General features: G+C 43.4%; 1 protein-coding gene across 3 annotated transcripts in view; it reads right to left on the bottom strand.

Moving 5' to 3' along the window:
* The window catches only part of TMEM163 (transmembrane protein 163), a 331,871-nt gene that overhangs the window by 35,095 nt on the left and 275,864 nt on the right, over window positions 1-20,912 (bottom strand). For all 3 annotated transcript variants that reach the window (XM_061439558.1, XM_061439555.1, XM_061439557.1), the window contains one exon: window positions 11,201-11,297. In XM_061439558.1, coding sequence (XP_061295542.1) covers window positions 11,201-11,297 — 97 coding nt within the window. The remainder of the gene's footprint in view (window positions 1-11,200; window positions 11,298-20,912) is intronic.

Genomic DNA, 20,912 nt, shown 5'->3' with positions numbered 1-20,912 from the left:
TATGTACTCGGAAATCTAAAAATTTACATGACTTCCTTTATTGCAATATTTTGCAATGGTATAGAATGAAATCCACAGAATCTCCAAGCTATGCCTGTACACTATTAATGTATTTCTTTTGGCTTTGCATCTGGAACCCACCTTAATTATTCTGAGTTTCATCCATGTTGTATGAGTCAGCAGTGCCTTTTTTATTGCGGAGTAGTGCTCCACTGTATGGATACACCACCTTTTCACCTATTCATACACATTTGGATTCATTTTAGGTTTTGATATTAGAAATCCAAAGGCAATAAACATTTGTTTGAGGGTCTTTCTACAAATGTATATGTTCATTTCTCTTGGGTAAATATCTAGGGAAGGAATGGCTAGGTCATATTGTAAATGGATGTTTATGTTTTAACAAACCTCTGAACTCTTTTCCAAAGTACATGAACCATTTTATCCTCTCATCATCAACATATGAGAGCTGTAAATGGTCCACATATTTTCGTTTTTTTCAAGTTTAGACATTCAAATGGGTATGTAGTGGTATCTTATGGTGGTTTTAATTTGTAATTCCATGGAGACTAATAATATTGAGCAATTTTTCATATGCTTATTGGCTCTTCATTTATCTCTTCTCCTAGGAACCATCTGTAAATCTTATGCCTGTTCTCTTATCAGATTGTTTGTCTTCTTATTGTTGTTGTTCAATCGCTAAGTCATGTCCAACTCTTTGCAACCACATGAACTGCAGTATGCCAGGCTTCCCTGTCCTTCACTATCTCCCCGAGCTTGCTCAAACTCATGTACATTGAGTCAACCATCCAACCATCTCATCCTCTGTCACCCCCTTCTCCTCTTTGCCCTCAATCTTTTCTAGTATCAGGATCTTTTCCAGTGAGTCAGCTCTTTGCATCAGGTGGCCAAAGTATTGGAGCTTCAGCACCAGTCTCTCCAATGAATATTCAGGGCTGATTTCCTTTGGGATCGACCGGTTTGATCCTTGTACTTTGCCAACAAAGTCCTTTGGACTCTCAAGAGTCTTCTCCCTCCAGCACCACAGTTGCAAGGCATCAATTCCTTGGTGCTCAGCCTTCTTTACAGTCCAACTCTCACATCCGTACATGAATGTTGGGTCTTCTTATTAAACTGTTCTTTACGTGTTCTGGAGACAAGTCTTCTTTCTGATCTGTGTATGCTGTCTGTGCAGTCTTGTCATAAATGTTGTCATAGCAAAGGTTTCTTACTTTTATAAAGACCAGTTTTCAATTATTTTATTTTATGGTGCAAACTTTTACTGCCAAATCTAATAAATTTCACCTAAATACCTAAATGTTCTGTTTTACTTTCCTTTAGAAGTTTTAGGGTTTTGGATTTTACACTGAGGTTTTTGATTCATTTTGAGCTAGTTTTTATATAAAGGTAAATGTCCATTTTTGTTCATAAAGCTTTCCAGTTGCTCCAGCACCATCTGTTGAAGAGAGATTTTTTTCCCTACTAAATTGCCCTGGCACCTTTGTTGAAAGCCAGTTGACCAGCTATGTATGCATCTATTTCTGGGCTCTATTCTCCATGAGTTAAAAGTCACTCTGTCGTGTCCAACTCTTTGCAACCCCATGAATTGCAGCACACCAGGCCTCTCTGTCCATCACCAACTCCCGGAGTTCACTCAAACCCATGTCTGTCAAGTCAGTGATGCCATCCAGCCATCTCATCCTCTGTCGTCCCCTTCTCCTCCTGCCCCCAATGCCTCCCAGCATCAGAGTCTTTTCCAATGAGTCAACTCTTCACATGAGGTGGCCAAAGTACTGGAGTTTCAGTTTTAGCATCATTCCTTCCAAAGAACACCCAGGACTGATCTCCTTTAGAATGGACTAGTTGGATCTCCTTGCAATCCAAGGGACTCTCAAGAGTCTTCTCCAACACCACAGTTCAAAAGCATCAATTCTTCGGCACTCAGCTTTCTTCACAGTCCAACTCTCACATCCATACATGACCACAGGAAAAACCATAGCCTTGACTAGACGGAGCTTTGTTGGCAAAGTAATGTCTCTGCTTTTCAATATGCTATCTAGGTTGGTCATAACTTTCCTTCCAAGGAGTAAGCGTCTTTTAATTTCATGGCTGCAATCACCATCTGCAGTGATTTTGGAGCCCCCCCAAAAAATAAAGTCTGACACTGTTTCCACTGTTTCTCCATCTATTTCCCATGAAGTGATGGGACCAGATGCCATGATCTTCATTTTCTGAATGTTGAACTTTAAGCCAACTTTTTCACTCTCCACTTTCACTTTCATCAAGAGGCTTTTTAGTTCCTCTTCACTTTCTGCCATAAGGGTGGTGTCATCTGCATATCTGAGGTTATTGATATTTCTCCCTGCAATCTTGATTCCAGCTTCTGCTTCCTCCAGTCCAGCGTTTCTTATCATGTACTCTGCATATAAGTTAAATAAGCAGGGTGACAATATACAGCCTTGACATACTCCTTTTCCTATTTGGAACCAGTCTGTTGTTCCATGTCCAGTTCTTACTGTTGCTTCCTGACCTGCATATAGGTTTCTCAAAAGGCAGGTCAGGTGGTCTGGTATTCCTATCTCTTTCAGAATTCTCCACGGTTTATTGTGATCCACACAGTCAAAGGCTTTGGCATAGTCAATAAAGCAGAAATAGATGTTTTTCTGGAACTCTCTTGCTTTTTCCATGATCCAGCAGATGTTGGCAATTTGATCTCTGGTTCCTCTGCCTTTTCTAAAACCAACTTGCACATCTGGAAGTTCACGGTTGAACTGAACTGATTCTCCATGAGATCACTCCAGCCAATATAACTCACTTTCATCAGAGCTCAGTTCTCTTCTGTTTAGAAACTTGTGGGCTGTGGCTCTAGAATAAATGAAGAGGTCAATCTTGCTGAGGTGATGGAATAATTCTGTCTAAAGTAGTAAGAGTGGGATACCATTGATGATATAACAGCAGGAATTTTCTGACTTTCTCTGTGCAGTGCTGGGGTGATGTTGGAAGGTTGGATGGATGGTGAGGACCTTGACTGTGTACATGTGTCTGTTTTTAAAGTATTTGGGAGTCAATACAACTCCAAAATTAAATTCAGAGTTATGCTTGACAGCATGTCATACAGGAACATGAACCTATTGCTCATAGCAGATCCAGGAATTATAGGTTATTGTACAAGAAGGTGCCTACACCATTACCCAATCTGTGCTGAAAATAGGATCCCTGAATGCATTTCCTGGATGGTTCAATACAGACTAAGCTTCTAGAATTAAAGGCATCAGAAGGTCCACCAACTTCCTCAGAAACTTCTTCTCTGGTCCAACAACCATAGTATTAGTCAACATCCACTCAACAATTATTTGCTAAATGCATCATCTATATTGTTTTATTTTCTTTCTTAGCAAGCTTCGCAAGAAGACTGCTATTACTATTTCCATTTTACAAAAAAGAGACTGAGGCATAGAAGGCTGGGACTCCTGCCCCATCTTTCTCTGGTTACGAAGAGGCAGAGTTGGGCTCTGTCTCCCTGACCTCAGCGTCCACTTTTTTTTTTTTTTTTTTTTTGCTGCACCGCAAGCATGCAGGATCTTACTTCCCCGACCAGGGATCAAACCCATGACCTCTACAGCAGAGGTTGTTGCTGCTGTTCAGTCACTAAGTCTTGTTCAGACTCTCTGGGAGCCCATGGACTGCAGCATGCCAGGCTTGCCAATCCTTCACAATCTCATAGAGCTTGTTCAGATTCATGTCCATTGAATCAGTCATGCTAACTATCTCATCTTCTGCTATCTAACTATCCCTCTTCTCCTTTTGCCTTCAGTCTTTCCCAGTATCAGGGCCTTTTCCAATGATTTGGCTTTTCACATCCAGTGGCCAAAGTATTGTAGCTTCAGCTTCAGTCCTTCCAGTGAATATTCAGGGTTGATTTCCTTTAGGGTTGACTGGTTTCACCTCCTTGCAGTCCAAGGGGCTTTCAAGAGTCTTCTCCAGCACCACAATTCAAAAGCAACAATTCTTCAGTGCTCAGCCTTCTTCATGGTCCAACTCTCACATTCTTACATGACTACTGGGAAAAAACCCATAGTTTGTTTTTTTTTCCTACGGACCTTTGTCAGCAAAGTGATGTCTCTGCTTTTTAATATGCTGTCTAGTTTTGTCACAGCTTTTCTTCCAAGGAGCAGGCGTCTTTTAATTTCATGGCTGCAGTCACCATCTGCAGTGATTTTGGAGCCCAAGAAAATAAAAGGTCACTATTTCTACTGTTTCCCCATCTATTTGCCATGAAGTGATGGGACTGGATGCCATAATCTTAGGTTTTGGAATACTGAATTTTAAGCCGGCTTGTTCACTCTCCTCTTTCACCCTCATCAAGAGGCTCTTTAGTTTCTCTTCACTTTCTGCCATTAGAGCGGTATCATCTTCATATCTGAGGTTGCTGATATTTCTCCCAGCAATCTTGATTCCAGCTTGTGACTCATCTAGGGCACTGAATCATCAGGGAATTCTCTCCCACATCTTTAACCACAAGGTGACATGCCTCAGAGTACTCACTCAGTACAAGATCCTCAAGAAACTTACTCCCATGGATGAGGCACTTGCTCCAGAAGACTTGAGGCGGACAAGCTGACTGGGTAGGCAGCATGTCTGTGAGCCTGCTCACCTGGGCCCAAGCCTTCACTCCTGACCCCTCCATCCTCTCTCATGTCGCCCTGTTAACCATCTCCTACCTCCCAAGGGAGGTCATACAGAATGGATTTGAAAGACTGCTGGGAAGGCTGAGGGGAGGCTGAGTTTGAAGCTGAAGGGACAAGAGGAATGGGAAGGAAGGGATGAGTGTCTTCAGACAGAGCATCTGTGAGAGCAACAGGGGCTAGAAGGGGGTGGAAGGACTTGAAGGGATCTGCCTAAGGAGGAGGAGGAGTCAGGCAGGCAGTGACTGAGGGTTCCAGGAGGAGTGAGTGCAGAGGCGCCATTTCCAAAGAAGTAGACAAGGTGGGAGCTCAGAGGGGAAGCGAGAGGCCCTGGGTGAGAGGGAAGGAGGAAGGGGAGGAGACAAACGGGTATGGGGAGGGGGCAGGCTAAGCTGGTTCCATCCTCTCCACCTGGTAAAGATGGACCAAGAAGTGACAAGCTACTGAAGAACTTAAGGAAGTTTTCCCAGTAACTCCTGAATGCTAAACACCTCACAAAACCAAAAGCCTACAAATCCAAGAGTCACAGTCACTGTGAAGGAAGACCCTTGGGGGATGTTCTCGCCCGTGGACTTGCAAGTACAATCCTAATATATCCTTTACCAGAGTTATCACTCTAGCTTTGTTCCTGAGAGTGAAATCCCATCGGGGGCCTGTGCAAGGACACCACTGACCACCCCCAGCTCTGCAAAGCCAGCCAGGCCTCTGCGTGAGGGGCATATAGCAACACTGAGGGAAGAGATGTGCCCAGAAAGCAGGCAGCCACCCCGCACTGTGAGCCACCTTCGTGTCCCACGAGGCCTGGAAATGAAACAGGGCTCACGACTGGTTGCCTGAAAGAACACAGTTGTGAGGGGGGCTCCCTCCTCTTGGCAGAAGCTCCTTTGTTCTGGTGGGTGGGATGGAATCTCAGGCAAGAACTTAGCTGAGCGAAAACAAGGGGAGGTTTGAAAGCAACCCTGCGACTCGAGGAAGAATCAAAGCGATGCCGAGCAACCACTCCTGACCCACAACAGAGTTATTTTTCCTTTCTTCCTTCTCCACTTTCCGTTCTCTATTCTTTCCTCCAGACACACTGGAAACAAACAGGAAACAAACGCCTAAGAAAAAGAAAGCAAGCTCACACAGATCCCTTGGTCCCTGTGGCTGCTCAGCCTCTAAGAGCCTTCTCCTCCCTGGACCTCAGCCTGTCTCCCCAGTGTCCACTCTTCCTTCAGATCACAGTGGAGGCCCAACATGCCTCCCCCATAGCAGGCTTGACTGTCTCTATTACAGCCCTCATCACCTAAATCAAATGTTTAGGCTGTCTGGGTCTCTCCCCAACTGTGAGCTCCTGGAGATGGGATGGGATTTCACTCTCAGGAACAAAGCTAGAACGATAACTCTGGTAAAGGATATATTAGGATTGTACTTGCAAGTCCACGGGCGAGAACATCCCCCAAGGGTCTTCCTTCACAGTGACTGTGACTCTTGGATTTGTAGGCTTTTGGTTTTGTGAGGTGTTTAGCATTCAGGAGTTACTGGGAAGACTTCCTTAAGTTCTTCAGTAGCTTGTCACCTCTTGGGCCATCTTTACCATCTCCAGCATTTGCTGGAGAGCAAATGCCAGCTCCTAGGAGAAGTCAAGGCCTTTGCAGAGCAATGAAGAAACACTAACCATTAGTGCTAGTTGACTCTGAATCCCCAGTGCCTAGACAGTAGGCACAGTAAGGATCAGTAGGCACTCATATGGCAGCAATTATTATTATCAGCATATGACCATATATTATTCATTGCCAATTGGGAACAATGCGTCATTGTAATTATAATTGTTATCACTTTTAGTGCATGTGACTTATGGAGGAGGATAGGCCCAGACACTGTCAAGAGCTCAAGGTAAACAAGTCACAGTATACAAACAGAAAAGTGTAATGAGCTAGTACAACTCAACAGGTCACTGAGAGAAAGTGCATGAGAAAGGATGAGACTTCCTGGGTCATGGGATCTGACATAATACCTTCGGCTTTCGCCAAGCACACGACAGTTGATGGAGCAATTCCGCATTCATCACATCATTTAGTTCTCACAATGCTTGTTGTGGAGCAGGGGGCATGACACCCATTTACAAAGAAGGAAACTGTCTCTCAGAGAGAAGACACAATTTGCCGGAAGTCTCACAGCCAACGAGTGGTGAGTAAGACTTAGAGGACAACCTGCCCACAGTGTGCTGGGTGTTCCCAAAAGGAAGGGGCCCAGAGTTGGCTGTGGCCGCCTGAAGCCAGAGAGAGACAAACACCAGTCCTATCCAGCCAGGGGGAGGGGGACCAGGAGGCAGGAAAGAGAGATCCAGGGGCCCATCTGAAAGGAACTCAGGCCATGAGCAGTTCAGAAACTTTAAAATCAGAATGTTAAGAGTAGTCACCACCATAGTAGCACTGTCTCCTGTTAATAATATCGATTATTTTAAGTAAACGGCTCACTTGATCTTTATCATAAACCCCTGATGAAAGTATTGTCCCCATATGGCATATCCGAAAGCCCAGAGTCAGAGATTGAGCAATTTGCTTGCAGTGGTCACATGGGTACTGGGGTGGGGGGAGTCACTCAGCCTCCATGCCCTGCCCTCTTTCCATGTGACTCCATGTAACCCCTGAATTCCCTCATTCCCTACTTCTACTTTTCCATGGCTTCTTGGTACACTTGCCTGCATGCTTTTCAACAGACAAAGCAACAGGAGCACACCCTGGTCAGTGGCACAGATTGCAGGGGGCCCGCATGGTGGGAGCAGCAGTGGCAGCCAGAAAATGCCAGCGATGGAATCAGCTGGGAGCCGGGCACCTCCGCCTGAATATGAGAGGACAAGAAAAAGCAAAGCAAAAAACAAATGGAGAGGGTAAAAAAAAAAAAAAAAGGAGAAGAAATAAGACAGAAGGTTCAAACTTGAAAAGCCAATGAACAGTGGGACCACGGAATCCCACAGAATCAGGAGCCAAGACAGCCTGAGACGAGGAGACAAGGGTTCAAATCCAGGTACTGCCACCAGCTAGCTGATGACCTCAGGAAGCTCACTTCTGCTGTCAGAGCCCCCAGGTGCCACCACAAGAGAGAAGTGTGCCACCTGTCCCTGCCTTCCCTTCTAGAGCGTGGTGGGTGTGAAAACAGCAACACAATGATGCTCATGTCAAAGCAGCCACAGACATAATACCAAACCATTGCCACCGCATCTGCGGCGGCACACACACTCCCCAACTTCTAGAACCACAGTTCATGCAGAGTTTCTGAGAAGGCTCTTTTGGAATCTGCTTCGTCAATGATCCAATGAGACCCCATGCAGGCCATGACGGAGCAAACTTAAGCCATCTGCCCAAGAGGCCCTTGCAGGAGACACTATGGAATCCTTTTGGGGGTCCCCTGAGAATGGGCTGGCCTGTCTCCTCCAGCATGAGGCTGCTGAGGAGCAGGCGACACCATGGCTCAGATCCAGCCAACTTCACAGGAGGGCGATTCCTAACCGCATGGCTTTCTTTCAAAACTCACGCATTCTCACAAATTACTCGCACTCTGAGAATTGTGCCCATGACATTAAAAAGAAAGCTGCTGGGGAAACAGGCCTGGGGCAGGGAAAACATTGCTTCAGACAAACCCATGTAACAACCTGATGGAAATCATACATCAAAAGGTAATTCTGGGGACTTCCCTAGTGGTCTAGTGGTTAAGACTGTCTTCCAATGCAGTGGGTGCAGGTTCGATTCCTGGTTGGGGAGCTAAGATCCTACATACATCATGGCCAAAAAACCAAAACATAAAACAGAAGTAATACTGTAACAAATTCAGTAAAGACTTTTAAAATGGTACATATAAAATAATCTTTTTAAAAAAAGGCAGTTCTGCAGATGAGGGCAAGGGTGAAGGTGTAACTTGGATGTAAAATTTAGGATATCAAAACCCTAAACTCCAGTCTCCCTGGTTTCAACCACCACCAACTATGAGCCGCCAAGAGGCACAGACTGCATTTGGTCTGCCGGAAACTAATCACCTGCTCCTAACCAGGGTTCCCCAAATATTTGGTTACATAAATATGCCAGAGTCTCCACAACTCTAAAGGTCTAAAAAAACAAACAAATACAACAGACCACTTTACATCTTTCCTTAGAGTTCTGACAGGATGACCATAAGCGGGTATGATTTTTAAATCCCACACCGGGACTAATACCATACAGTTGGTGTGAACCCTACCAGGACAGGGACAGTCTTGGTTCAATCACAGAGGTCTTCACCCTCTCTGATCTCACCTAGGCTGGGCATGAGATACCCTAGCAATGATGTGGATTTTAACTTGGTGAGCTTCTTCTCTTAGGAATATTTGTACCATAAGATATAAGGCTGCTTCCAGTTAAAACCCCTGGAGATCCCCTGGAGAAGGGAATAGCTACCCCTCCAGTATTATTGCTGGGAGAATCCCATGGACAGAGGAGCCTGGCAGGCTGCAGTCCATAGGACTGCAGAGAGTCAGACACGACTGGGAAACCAACATGTTCACTTTCCCTTTGTTCAAGCTTCAGATTCTGGTGGAATGGAACACATGATAGTCAGTCTGATGAAGGAAGACGATGAACAAGTCCAGATTCAAGGTAACCAGGAAGACCAAGGTAAGATAAGATATAACATATGGAGTATAAGACATGGGATTATTTGCTTGAGCCAGCTCTTCTGAAAAAGATGAAATCCATAGGTAGGTACACTACTACCCTGCTATCCATCTTTCCTCCGTGTCACTGAGATGTTAGTTGCGATGATAAATAACAGTTAAGGTCCTGAGGAGGTACCAAGGGAATGGCTCTAATCTCAGGTTCAAGCTGGCGAGGGGTGGGAGCATTAGGTACACAGGACAACTTAACACAGTCACTTTAACAGCTCTACTAAAAACAGTGTAATGCCCACTCCATTTTCATCTTCCCCATAAACACACACACACACAAATGTAATACATTACCCCCAAAAGACTAACATGTGTTTTTCTAAAAGTGAAACTAAAGGTCTCATAACTTAGGCCTTTTATAAGATGGTGCACATAGTCGAGCACAAGCCAAGTCACACCCTGAAAGAAGAGCCCGTAATTTTGCATTACATCACTATTCAACTTATAAACAGGCGCACCTCATTTCACCTCACTTTGTAGATAATTATTATTATTTTTTTTTTTTACAAATTGAAAGTTTGTGGTAACCCTGTGTCCAGTAAGTCTATTGGCACCATTTTTTCCAACAGCATTTGCTCACCTTCTATCCCTGTGTCACATTCTGTTAATCCTCAAAATATTTCAAACTTTTAAAAACATTTTTATTGAAGGATAGTTGATTTACAATGTTGTGTTAGTTTCAGGTGTACAGCAAAGAGAATCAGTTACATATATACATATAGCCACTCTTTCTTCTTTAAAAGATTCGTTTCCCATATAGGTCATTACAGAGCATTGAGTAGGGTTCCCTGTGCTACACAGCAGGTCCATATTAGTTACCTATTTCATATAGACTCATGTATATACGTCAATCCTGATCGCCCAGTTTACTACCCTCCTCCCCCCGCGTTTTATTACATTTCTTACGGTGGTCAGTGATCTTTGATGTTACCATTGCAAACAGATTGTGACTTGCTGAAGTCTCAGATGATAGCTCACTTATCTTTGCAATAGGTATTTTTAAATCAAGGTATGTACATTGGTTTTGTTTTTTAAGATATAATGCCATTGAACACGTAACAGACTACATATAATAGACATAGTATTAAGATAACTTCTATGTGCACTGGGAAACCAAAAAAAATGTGTGATTTGCTTTATTGCATTAATTGCTTTACGGTGACAGTCAGGAACTAAACCCATCATATCTCTGAGGTAAGTTTGTAGAGAGAATCATTGTAATGGCAGTATCTTCATCTCCTGATAGGTAAATTAGCCTCCAGGAGACTGTAAAAGTCTTTTTTTACCAGTATGCATAAGATGTGGAGCAAAAATAGAATCAGAGTGCAAAAAAAAAAAAAAACAAACAAAAAAAGAATCTGGTGCCTCTCACCAAGAAAATGAGGCGAAAACACACTTTAATATGAAATTGTGTCCTCCAGTTTCTGCATTTGAATGTTAGTTGTGTCAGAAAGTCTAATGTGAATAGATTTATGTACTGAATTGAGGTGCAAGGGCAAAAATAATTCTTACTATAAGTCATTGAGTGGATGCAGAACAGATGCAAACAACACAGGTTGGATCACTGCTCTATAAAAATCACCTCGTTTCTCTTAATATAAAAGACATTAAAAGTAGTCAAAAGACACAGAACATGCACCAGCTCAACTATCTTTTTGTCTTGCCCAGTGCTTTTCTCCGCCGAGTCATTTACATTCTAATATGAGGTCTTCTGGACTCCTAAGATACTGTTTATTTTCTCTCCACCTGCCCAACTTCCCCCAGTAAGTCTGGGGTGAGAGGTAATACAAGAGGCTGGTACCCTCAGGAAAGACTTTAGAAAAAAGACGAAACTTACAACTTCCGGGAGCAGCTTCGTCGAGAGGTCATGGATAGCTTTGACCACTATACACACAGATGACAGAAGGAATATCACCCCCAAGATGACACAGGCTCTGCAAAGAAACAGAACATTGGGAATCACCTGGGAGAACTCCATCTGGCTACTTTACACAATGGCAGTGACAATGACACAACCCGAGGCCCTAGATCCACCATAATTTGCCATACTGCAACCATGCCCACCCACAGTATCAGAATTAATACTGAATCATTTCTAGAACACAGTTCAGTGATTTATCATCAAAATCAACCCCATGTGAAAGGGTCTCACCATCCTATATGACCTCACAGCATCCCACGAATGCTGGTATGAAAGGATCTTCAAGGCCATGAAATCCTTCTCCTGCCTGGCAACACAGCATGTCACCCCTCCTCTAGCTGGAGTACAGAGTTTAATAGCAAAGAGTGGAGGTTCTGACGTGAGACTTTCCAGGTTCTACCATTTAACCTGCTGCTTGATCTTGGTCAAGCTACCAAACTTCTTTTAGCCTCTATTTCCTCATCTGTCAAGTGGGAGTAACATTTCCTACCTGAAGATAAAATAAGATAATGCACAGAGCATAAAAAATTAATCCATTAATCCTGGCTTAAATGATGGAAGAGAAAAACACACCCTGGATGTCTCTTGCTGATAGAACAGGACAGACACTTTTGGATTTTCTCAAACATAAAAAGAGGAATGATTCAGTAATGACAAAAGAAGAGAGTTCATCTGCTGTATTTAAAATGGATGATCAACAAATATCTACTGTATAGCATAGGGAACTCTGCTCAATCTTATGTGGCAGCCTGGATGGTAGGGGAGTTTGGTGGGGTAGGTGGGGAATGGGTACCTATATATGCATTGCTGAGTCCCTTCACTGTCTGCCTGAAACTATCATAACATTGTTAACTGACTATACTCCAAAATAAAATTAAAAGCAAAAAAAATAGAGAGTGTTCATGGCAGGATGAAGCAATTCTTTTAAAAAATAAATGAGAGGAGAAAAGGAAGGATGAAGTCAACCAAGACACCATGCATAGGAGAGGTGAGAGCAAGTTAGGAATGAGGTCACGGGAAAAGTCAGAGGACACCCAGCCAGGGGAGTGGGGTGGAGCTGGGAGGATGACTATGGGGCTTGGGATGCACCAGCTGGCAACCCAGACACTCACAGGAGGGAAAAATACAGAAAATGAAAGTAAACCTGAGGAAATGATGATAGAGATACAAGGGTCAAAATACCAAATGAAAATGAAAAGAAATAGAAAAGAAACCAGTACGAGAAGCCCTACATCATTCCTGCCCCAACCTGAGGTCACCATCACCTAGCAGCCTTCTCAGCCCTCCTGCAAAGCTACAAAATAAAACCATTTTTCATTGCCCATGCTTTAATTACCATGTTCTAGACTAATAGAAGGACCCAAAGAGGCACCTACTTAGAATCCTAACCAGCCTATAGACAGACACCTTTTCCCAAACCTAAGGGTCAGAAATAAGGAGGTAAACAGGGTGCATGGAGTTCACTCCAAAGGCTTCTTATCAACACATTAGTAGTAGGTTTTATTCTCTCAAAAACACAGATAGGAAGGTACTTCAGCAGCAATCCAGTGGTTATGACTCCACTTTCCAATGCAGGGGGTTCAATCCCTGGTCAGGAAATTAAGATTCCCACATGCTCTAGCATGAGGCCAAAAAGTAAAATCACAACATCAAAAACACAGGAAGAAGCGATCAATGTGGGCTGGGGTGAAACACAAAAGAACAAAGGAAAAGTAATAAGCAGGCTGGGGCTCTTGGTACAGACTTGAGCTAAAGAGAATCCTGGACCTATAAACCAGGCAGGTGATCCACCCTGGGCACCATACATCCTCATAAGGAGCCTGGGGGGAAACATACACTCAAGGGGATGGTGGGGGATGGTGGGGTGTGTGTGTGTGTGCTTGCATGTGTGTGGAGAGATTACAGGTAGGTGTGTGGGGGTCGGTGGGTGGGTGGGTGTGGGTGTGTCGAGATTACAGGCAAAAAGCACCCAGGGACACAGCAGCAGAAATGAAGAAGACTACAGAAGGTGGAGTGCCTGGCGCTGGTCACCACAGTCCTGGCAGGGTGATCAAGCTGGAGGGGACCACAGCCAAGAGGGGCATCATGCAGAAATGAGACGGCTTCCTGGAGGGCCCTTTAGTGACCAGACACCAGGGCAGGACAGGGATTCCAGGGCTTGGGGGATCAAAGCTCCCAAAGCAACTGGCCCAAGGCCCAGCTATCCCACAGGGCTGATGACTATGGACCCACTGTGCCCAGCACTTGAAGTAACCACTTCTACCTGCTAGCAAACAGGACCGTGAGAGGTGCCATTTCAGGAAAAGAGCCTAAAAGTCAGGCCTCCACTCAAGTGACTAGCACACATGCTGTCTCTGCTTCACCCTTTCAGATAAATTTAATCTCCAACTAGGTTTTCTAGCCCTCACACTTTACACCCCACTGAGGAATTTTTTGGAACAGTATCCCAGGGACTGCCACTCAGGGTCAATCTTATCAGAATCTCTAGGGGTGAATACAGGCATCTGTATTTGCTTTTTAAATTGCTTCTCAGAAACAGAAATAGACCCACAGACATAGAAAACAAATTTATGGATACCAAAGGGAAAGAGTGGGGGAGGGATAAACTAGGAGATTTGAGATTAACATACGCACACTATTGTCTTTCTTGGACAGAGGAGCCTGGCGGGCTATAGTCCATGGGGTTGTGTCGAGTTGGACATAACTGAGCACCCATGCTATACTGTATATAAAATGGATAAACAGAAAGGTTCTCCTGTACAGCACAGGGAACTCTACTCAATATCTTGCAATAACCTATAAGGGAAAAGAATCTGAAGAAGAATGTGTGTATGTATGTGTGTATATGAAGTGAAATGTTAGTCGCTCAGTCGTGTCCGACTCTTTGCGACCCCCACGGACTGTAACCCGCCAGGCTTCTCTAGAGTCCATGGGATTCTCCAGGGAAGAATACTGGAGTGGATTGTCGTCCCCATCTCCAATATGTATGTATATACATATATATGAAAAAGTGAAAGTGTTAGTCACTCAGTTATGTTCAACTCTTTGCAACCGCATGGACTGTAGCCAGCTGGCTCCTCTATCTATGGAATTCTCCAGGCAAGAATACTGGAATGGGTAGACATTCCCTTCTCCAGGGGATCTTCCTGACCCAGGGATCGAACCCAGGTCTCCCACATTGCAGGAGGATTCTTTACCATCTGAGCCACCAGGGAAGATACACACACACACACACATACATACAAACACACACACACACACGTAAAATAGAATCCCTGTGCTGTATACCCGAAACTAACACAACACTGTAAATTAACTATACTTCAGTAGAAAAATGAAGCTCCTCAGGCAGTTCCCTGAATAATCTCTCAGGGCTGAGTCCCAGGCCTAGTTCAAGGGAAGGCCCTGTCCTTAGCGAGCTTCCACTATGGGGGGAAATCCATCCTTCTCTGAACAGAAGGGACCCCCCCCCCAGCTGCTGAGGAAGGAGGGGTCTAATGTTCCCTGAGAAACCTGCAGTGCACCCGTTATTTGATCGGTCTTCTCTCACTGAGGCATGAGAGAACCCAAGTGAGAGGCACCACTTGGGTGCTAAACCTTCTGTAGAGCATTTATCACAACATCCTCAAGAAGCCTCCATCTCCAAATTCCTCAGAGGGGACAGGAACAAGTGTCTGAGCTGCTTCCTGACAGGGGCCAGTGGTGCTGCAGGACTCTATCTTTCTCCCAGTCAACACGGGCACACCTTGATAACGCACAAAAAGTGGATTTGGGTTTTGCTGTATTCTGTTAAGGAGACAGGTATAAAAGATGCAGTGGTCTCCTTACATAATATCTTGCTTATATATCTTCAATCAAAACTACCTAGAAGTTGCTTAAGGGTGAGAACTATATCTTCATATCTCAATATCTATAGCAGCACCTGGCAGGTGCCCCTGAATGCATCTGTAGAGTATATATAATCATTAACTGATCGGAGCCACAAATGGGGTCCACCCAGGAAGGTCTGACTCCCTGAAATGAAGTGTTAGTTGCTCAGTCATGTCCAACTCTTTGTGGCCCCATGGACTATAACCTGTCAGGCTCCACTGTCCATGGAATTTTCCAGGCAAGAATACTGGAGTGGGTTGCCATTTCCTTTTCCAGGAAATCTTCCCAACCCAGGGATCGAAAGTGGGTGGCCTGCATTGAAGGCAGATTCTTTACCAGCTGAGCCACTTCCCTATATTAACTGATTACCTAACCACTGACTGATTTGTAAGTTTCCCCCCATAGAGTTTAAAGGGGCATCAACCACTTGCCACTGGGGATGGGAAGAGGAAAGAGACTCCTAACACATAACTCCGAAATGTAATGAAAAAAAAAAAATCCAAAGAAATTGATGATTTGTTTATTCATGTTGAATTTTACAGATCTATCATATTTGCCTCAAAAATATACCTATAAATACGCTCCAAATGTTTTAAAAACCTATTTTCATCTTTTTTTAAATGTGTTTCAAATTCAGAAGCCAGTCACTCTTGCATCAACACTGCTGGAAGCCTGTGTGTCAGAGCTCCCCCATAGCTGAAAGCAGCTATTATTAGCTGAGCGTGTGATGCCATTTTTTTTTTAACATGTTATTAATAATATATTGTGTTTACACAGCAGCTTTCTCCTCAGGCACTCAAGAGTTCTGCACATCAGCTCCTAAATGCCCTGGTGGCCACTGACCAGACCTAGGTTTTTGTTTTTCTGTTATTTCATGGACTGGAGGGGTCAGGGGTCGGGAGAGGTTTGTTTCACAGACACAAGGAGTCAAAATGGGATTGTGGAGGACTGGCAGGCTTCCCCAAGGTCACCCCAGGAATCTGAAGTCCACCCAGAAATAGAAGCCAGGTCTCCTGACGTCCTCCCAGTGGTCAGCCTCCCTGGCCACTCAAAGGCTCTGGGCCTTCACGTGACATCCTCACGCCACCACTGCCCTGGGACTGCAGCGATCTCCTGGAAGCAGAGAAGATTTGGGTCAGGAGCAAATGCTGCAAATGTGGCTGCTTCCGAATGGGCAAGTGTGGGCTGCTTCCTGGTTTGTGGGGAGGCGGTGAGGGATGGGGGAAGGGACCTGCTCCATCAGAGCACCACGGCCTTCACCTGGAGAGGCCGGCCTGGCAGGGAAAGAAGGCAGTGTAGAGCCAGGTCACTGCAGCGAACACAACTCCTTCTCCCTCCAGCCCAAACCCTATAGCGGGAAAACACTGAGTCAGAAAGAAGCAAAGGATGGCTTTTATAATTTTCTGGATTGTTACTTAATCCATGTACTGGCTTATTTAAGAGCTCTTCCATCCTCACTATACATTTGCCTTCCCTATTGTAGTTTCCCTTTCCTAGATACAAAGGCCCGTACATAAAACAGATAAGTAACAAGGATTTACTGTATAACACAGGAAATTATACCCAATATCTTGTAGTAACCTTTAATGGAATACAATCTACAAAAAAAAAAAAAATCAAATCACTATGCTATATATCTGAAACTAACATGATATTATAAATCAACTATATTTCAATTAAAAATAATAAAATTTGGGGTGAGGGATAAATTGGGAGATTGGGATTGAGGTATACACACTACTAACTAATAAGGACCTCCTGTACAGCACAGGGAACTCAGCACTCTCTAATGGCCTATACGAGAAAAGAATCTAAAAACAAACAGAGGATATCACTGATTCACTTTGCTTACACCTGAAACTAACACAACCTTATAAATCAACTATAGTATGCTCAATACAACTTTTAAAAATACAAGATAAAAGAAATAAAACTTAATTGAAACTTCTAAAAAAAGTTTTGAATCTATCATAAGAAAACACTAAGACATGCAAATAAAGGTTTAATGTACAAAAATGGTAATTGAAAAAAAAAATGAAAGAGAGAGACAAAGAAAGGATAGTGGAATACAAAAATGCCAACAGAATGAATAATACAATTTTATTTTAAGAAAAGAAAAAGATAATAGAATAAAATGCAGTTATTAAAACAAACATTTGAAAAATGTGGTAACAGATTGCAATAAAAAAACAATTTAAAAAAAAAAAAAAAAAAAAACTTAATTGAATAAAAAAAGAAAGAGGCAAATGAACTGCTTGTTGTTATTGTTCAGTCACTCAGTTGTGTCTGACTCTTTGTGACCCCAGGGACTGCAGCATGCCAGGCTTCCCTGTCCTTCACTATCTCCTAGAGCTTGCTCAAACTCATGTCCATTGAGTGGGTGATGCCATTCAACCATCGCATCCTCTGTCACCCCCTTCTCCTCAAATGAACTGCCCCCCCTTGAATACAATGTCCCAATCCAGACTGAAGCTGCATTTAAATTCTCACAGGACCAGTGATTATAAAAGCATAGTCCATGGACCAGCAGTCTCCACATCACCTGGGAACTTGTTAAGAATGAAAATGCCGGAGGTCAACCCAGACCTACTGAATCAGAAATTCTGCAGATGGGGATCTAGCAATCTGTATTTTAATAAGTCCTTCTGACATTCACTGCAGTTTGAGAAACACTGTAGTATTAATCTTGTCCAAGATATACTTATTAATATCTGAAAGATTAGTAAAATCCAAAGAAAGAGTTGAAGCCACTGATATTTTTTCTCCTCCTAAAAGCTGCAAATTTCTTCAGCATTGTAAATCTATCACCTTGCAGTCAGCATTAATTTTTGCCTCTGAAATTATACAGGAAACCAATTGGCAGACACTCTCACATCCCAAATGAGAGAAGGTTGGAAGTTTGGTCCCTGGTCAGCTGTAGGCTTAAAGGCCTGAAATCATATGAATAAAGCCTGGGTCTTATCAATTCTAAGTTATTTGCCAAAGAGAAACTTCTTCTAATCATCTCCTAATTTACAAAAGCCTTAAAACACAGTTGCTCTGGCATTTTGCCAATTCAGTCCACAGCTTAAAGTGTAATGTTTTATCATTTTCCACCCCAGCCTCCACAGCACTTGTAATCTGGGTCCATCTTCAATCAAACATGAAATAATAAAACAATGAAAGACAGTCAAGTCACAAGTACATGTGGTTCTTAGGGATGTATGATTTCTAATGCTGTTTCATTCTAGCTGGTCCTCTTTTACTACATGTAGTCTGCCATTTTAAGTAAAACAACACACAAAATCAGCTAGGAGACAAGAGAAAGTGTGCCAGGAATGCCATGAGCCATTTCTCATTCTCTATAATGGCTTCGCCAAACAGCCAACATTTGATTCAAGACTCCCTGCCTCCCTTCACGCCATGGCCACCAACACCCACCTCCTCTTCCACTGCAGGAGTTTGCTCCCCTCCTCTTTCTGTTCTTCCTCATCTTACCTGCTTGACCCTCATAGGCTCTAAATCTCCATCTCCTCTCTCTACCTGTGTCCTCCTCTCTCTTCTCTCTTTAGCTTTAACCTCATCCACCTGCTGTTTTGTGAACAGGCTGTGGTGAGCAGGAGGGTGGCTTGGACCAAGGATGGCTACTCAGGCTAGAGCTCTACAGGCATGTGGTCAAACCCTGTCCATGATAAGATCATCCATCTCCTCAAGACTGAATCACTAAGAACCTCTCCTTACTCAACAAATGAACAATATACAAGCTGATTAAGCCTATCCAAGTGGAATCTCACTGACATAGGACTTTCTTCTTGGCTTCAATTTTAGGGACAAAATCAGCATGGGAGATTTGTTAAAGACTCAGATTCTAGAGCAGTGCAGACCAATAAAATTTTCTGTGATAAAGGAGATGTTCCATTCTGTTCTGTTCAAAAGGGTAGCCACTAGCCACATGCGGCCACAGAGACTTCAAATGTGGCTAATGCAATGGAAGAAATTCAATGTTAATGCTTTTTAAATTAATTCAAATTTTAATTAATTAAAATAAATGACTACATGTGGTTAGTGACTACCATATTGAACGGAGGAACTCTAATGGTTGGGTTGAAAACACAGACATTCACCAAAAAATCTGTTCAGTTTAAATATATATATATATATATATATATATATATATATATATATATATATATATATGGAGAGAGAGACACGAACAATCAGGTAAGTTGATGTGGGCCAGCAGTAGGTAGTAGTAGTGCTGGTTGCTCAGTCGTATCTGACTCTTTGTGATCCCATGGACTACAGCCTGCTAAGCTCCTATGTCCATGGAATGCTCCAGGCAAGAATACTATAGTGTGTTGCCATTGCCTTCTCCAGGGCATCTTCCCAACTCAGGGATTGAACGCGGGTCCCCTGCATTGCAGGCAAATTCTTTACCATCTGAGCCATCAGGGAAGTCCAGCAGGTTCTACTCTGAAAAGCCTTGTGAAGGGACATCATGCCTTTGGTGCCTTTCTCAATCAATGCATCCCCTCTCTCCTTCCGGTTAACCCCCATCTCCCAGGTTCACATGCCTCACTCTTGATCTCACCTTATCTCAAGCGACACTAGAACATCTACTGCTCCACTGGGGTAACTGCATTCATTCACATTTTAAGGTGAATGGAATGCCAAGGTAAGAAAACAAAACCTAGCCCCAGCCTCCCAAGAGCACACACCTGGGATAGGAAACCTGAAAAGTATTACTGGACAGTCATTAGTAGTGAATGTGAAAACTGATAATGCACAAAGAACAGAATGAAGAAAGAAACCAAAGCGATGAAACACAACCTGGGGACCAAGTGGGAAGGAAGGATGGCGCTGTGGTGTGACAGGTAACCTGGGTCTAGAGGACTAGACAGGAGCCATCAAGTAGAGAAGCTGAAAGGCTGTGGAAGGCACTCCAGGCAGAGGGAACTTCATAAGCAAAGATGTGAAGACCCCACATTGTGCAGCCCTGCTTCTATGGAAATCCAAAGTGGAGAGGCTCCTCCTGGATCATCAGGCTAGGGGAACAGCAGTGCAAGAGCCACGTGAGGAAGGGCCCTCTGTGTCCTGGAAGTCCCCTCGAGATGGCGGGCACAGCATCACCCACGATATGCACAATGCTTTTTCTGAATCTACTGAGATGATCGTGTGGTCTTTGTCTTCCTTTTTGTTTGTGTGGTGAATCACATTGATTGATCTGCATGTGTTGAACCAGCCTTAGGAACTTGGGATGAATCCCACTTGGTCATGGTGTATGAGTTTTTTTATATTGCTGGATACAGTTTGCTAAGAAATTTGTTATGAATTTTTGCATCTATATTCAAAGATATTGGTCCATAATTTTCTTTTTTGGCAGTATCTTTGTCTGGTTTTGATATCAGATTGACGGTGGCTTCAGAGAATCTCTTTAGGAGTGTTCCTTCCTCTTCACAATCTTTTGGAAGAATTTGACAACATGATATTTACAATGCATCTTAGATAGTACATAGACCAGTGTATTATATATAATAGTTATATACTTTAATATACATTAGGAAAACTGATTTTTACCCCATGCCTACAAGGATATTATTGCTGAAGGAAAAAATGTCAAATACGATTATACTTAAATAAATGTTAAGTAAGTAACGGCATAGGTGGTATAGCACAAATCATCAAGGTGGAACACACGTGTCTAAGGCTGAGGAAGCCTGTAGTGGTGACAGGAAGTTGTTAAACAGTTTTAAGCAAGGGAGGTACATGATGTGATCTG

This window comes from Bos javanicus, chromosome 2 (genome assembly GCF_032452875.1).
Source record: "Bos javanicus breed banteng chromosome 2, ARS-OSU_banteng_1.0, whole genome shotgun sequence".
In the NCBI taxonomy this organism is placed as follows: Eukaryota; Metazoa; Chordata; class Mammalia; order Artiodactyla; family Bovidae; genus Bos; species Bos javanicus.
The sequence above is the reverse complement of the archived record's forward strand: the minus strand, read 5'-3'. Positions and strand labels throughout refer to the sequence as shown.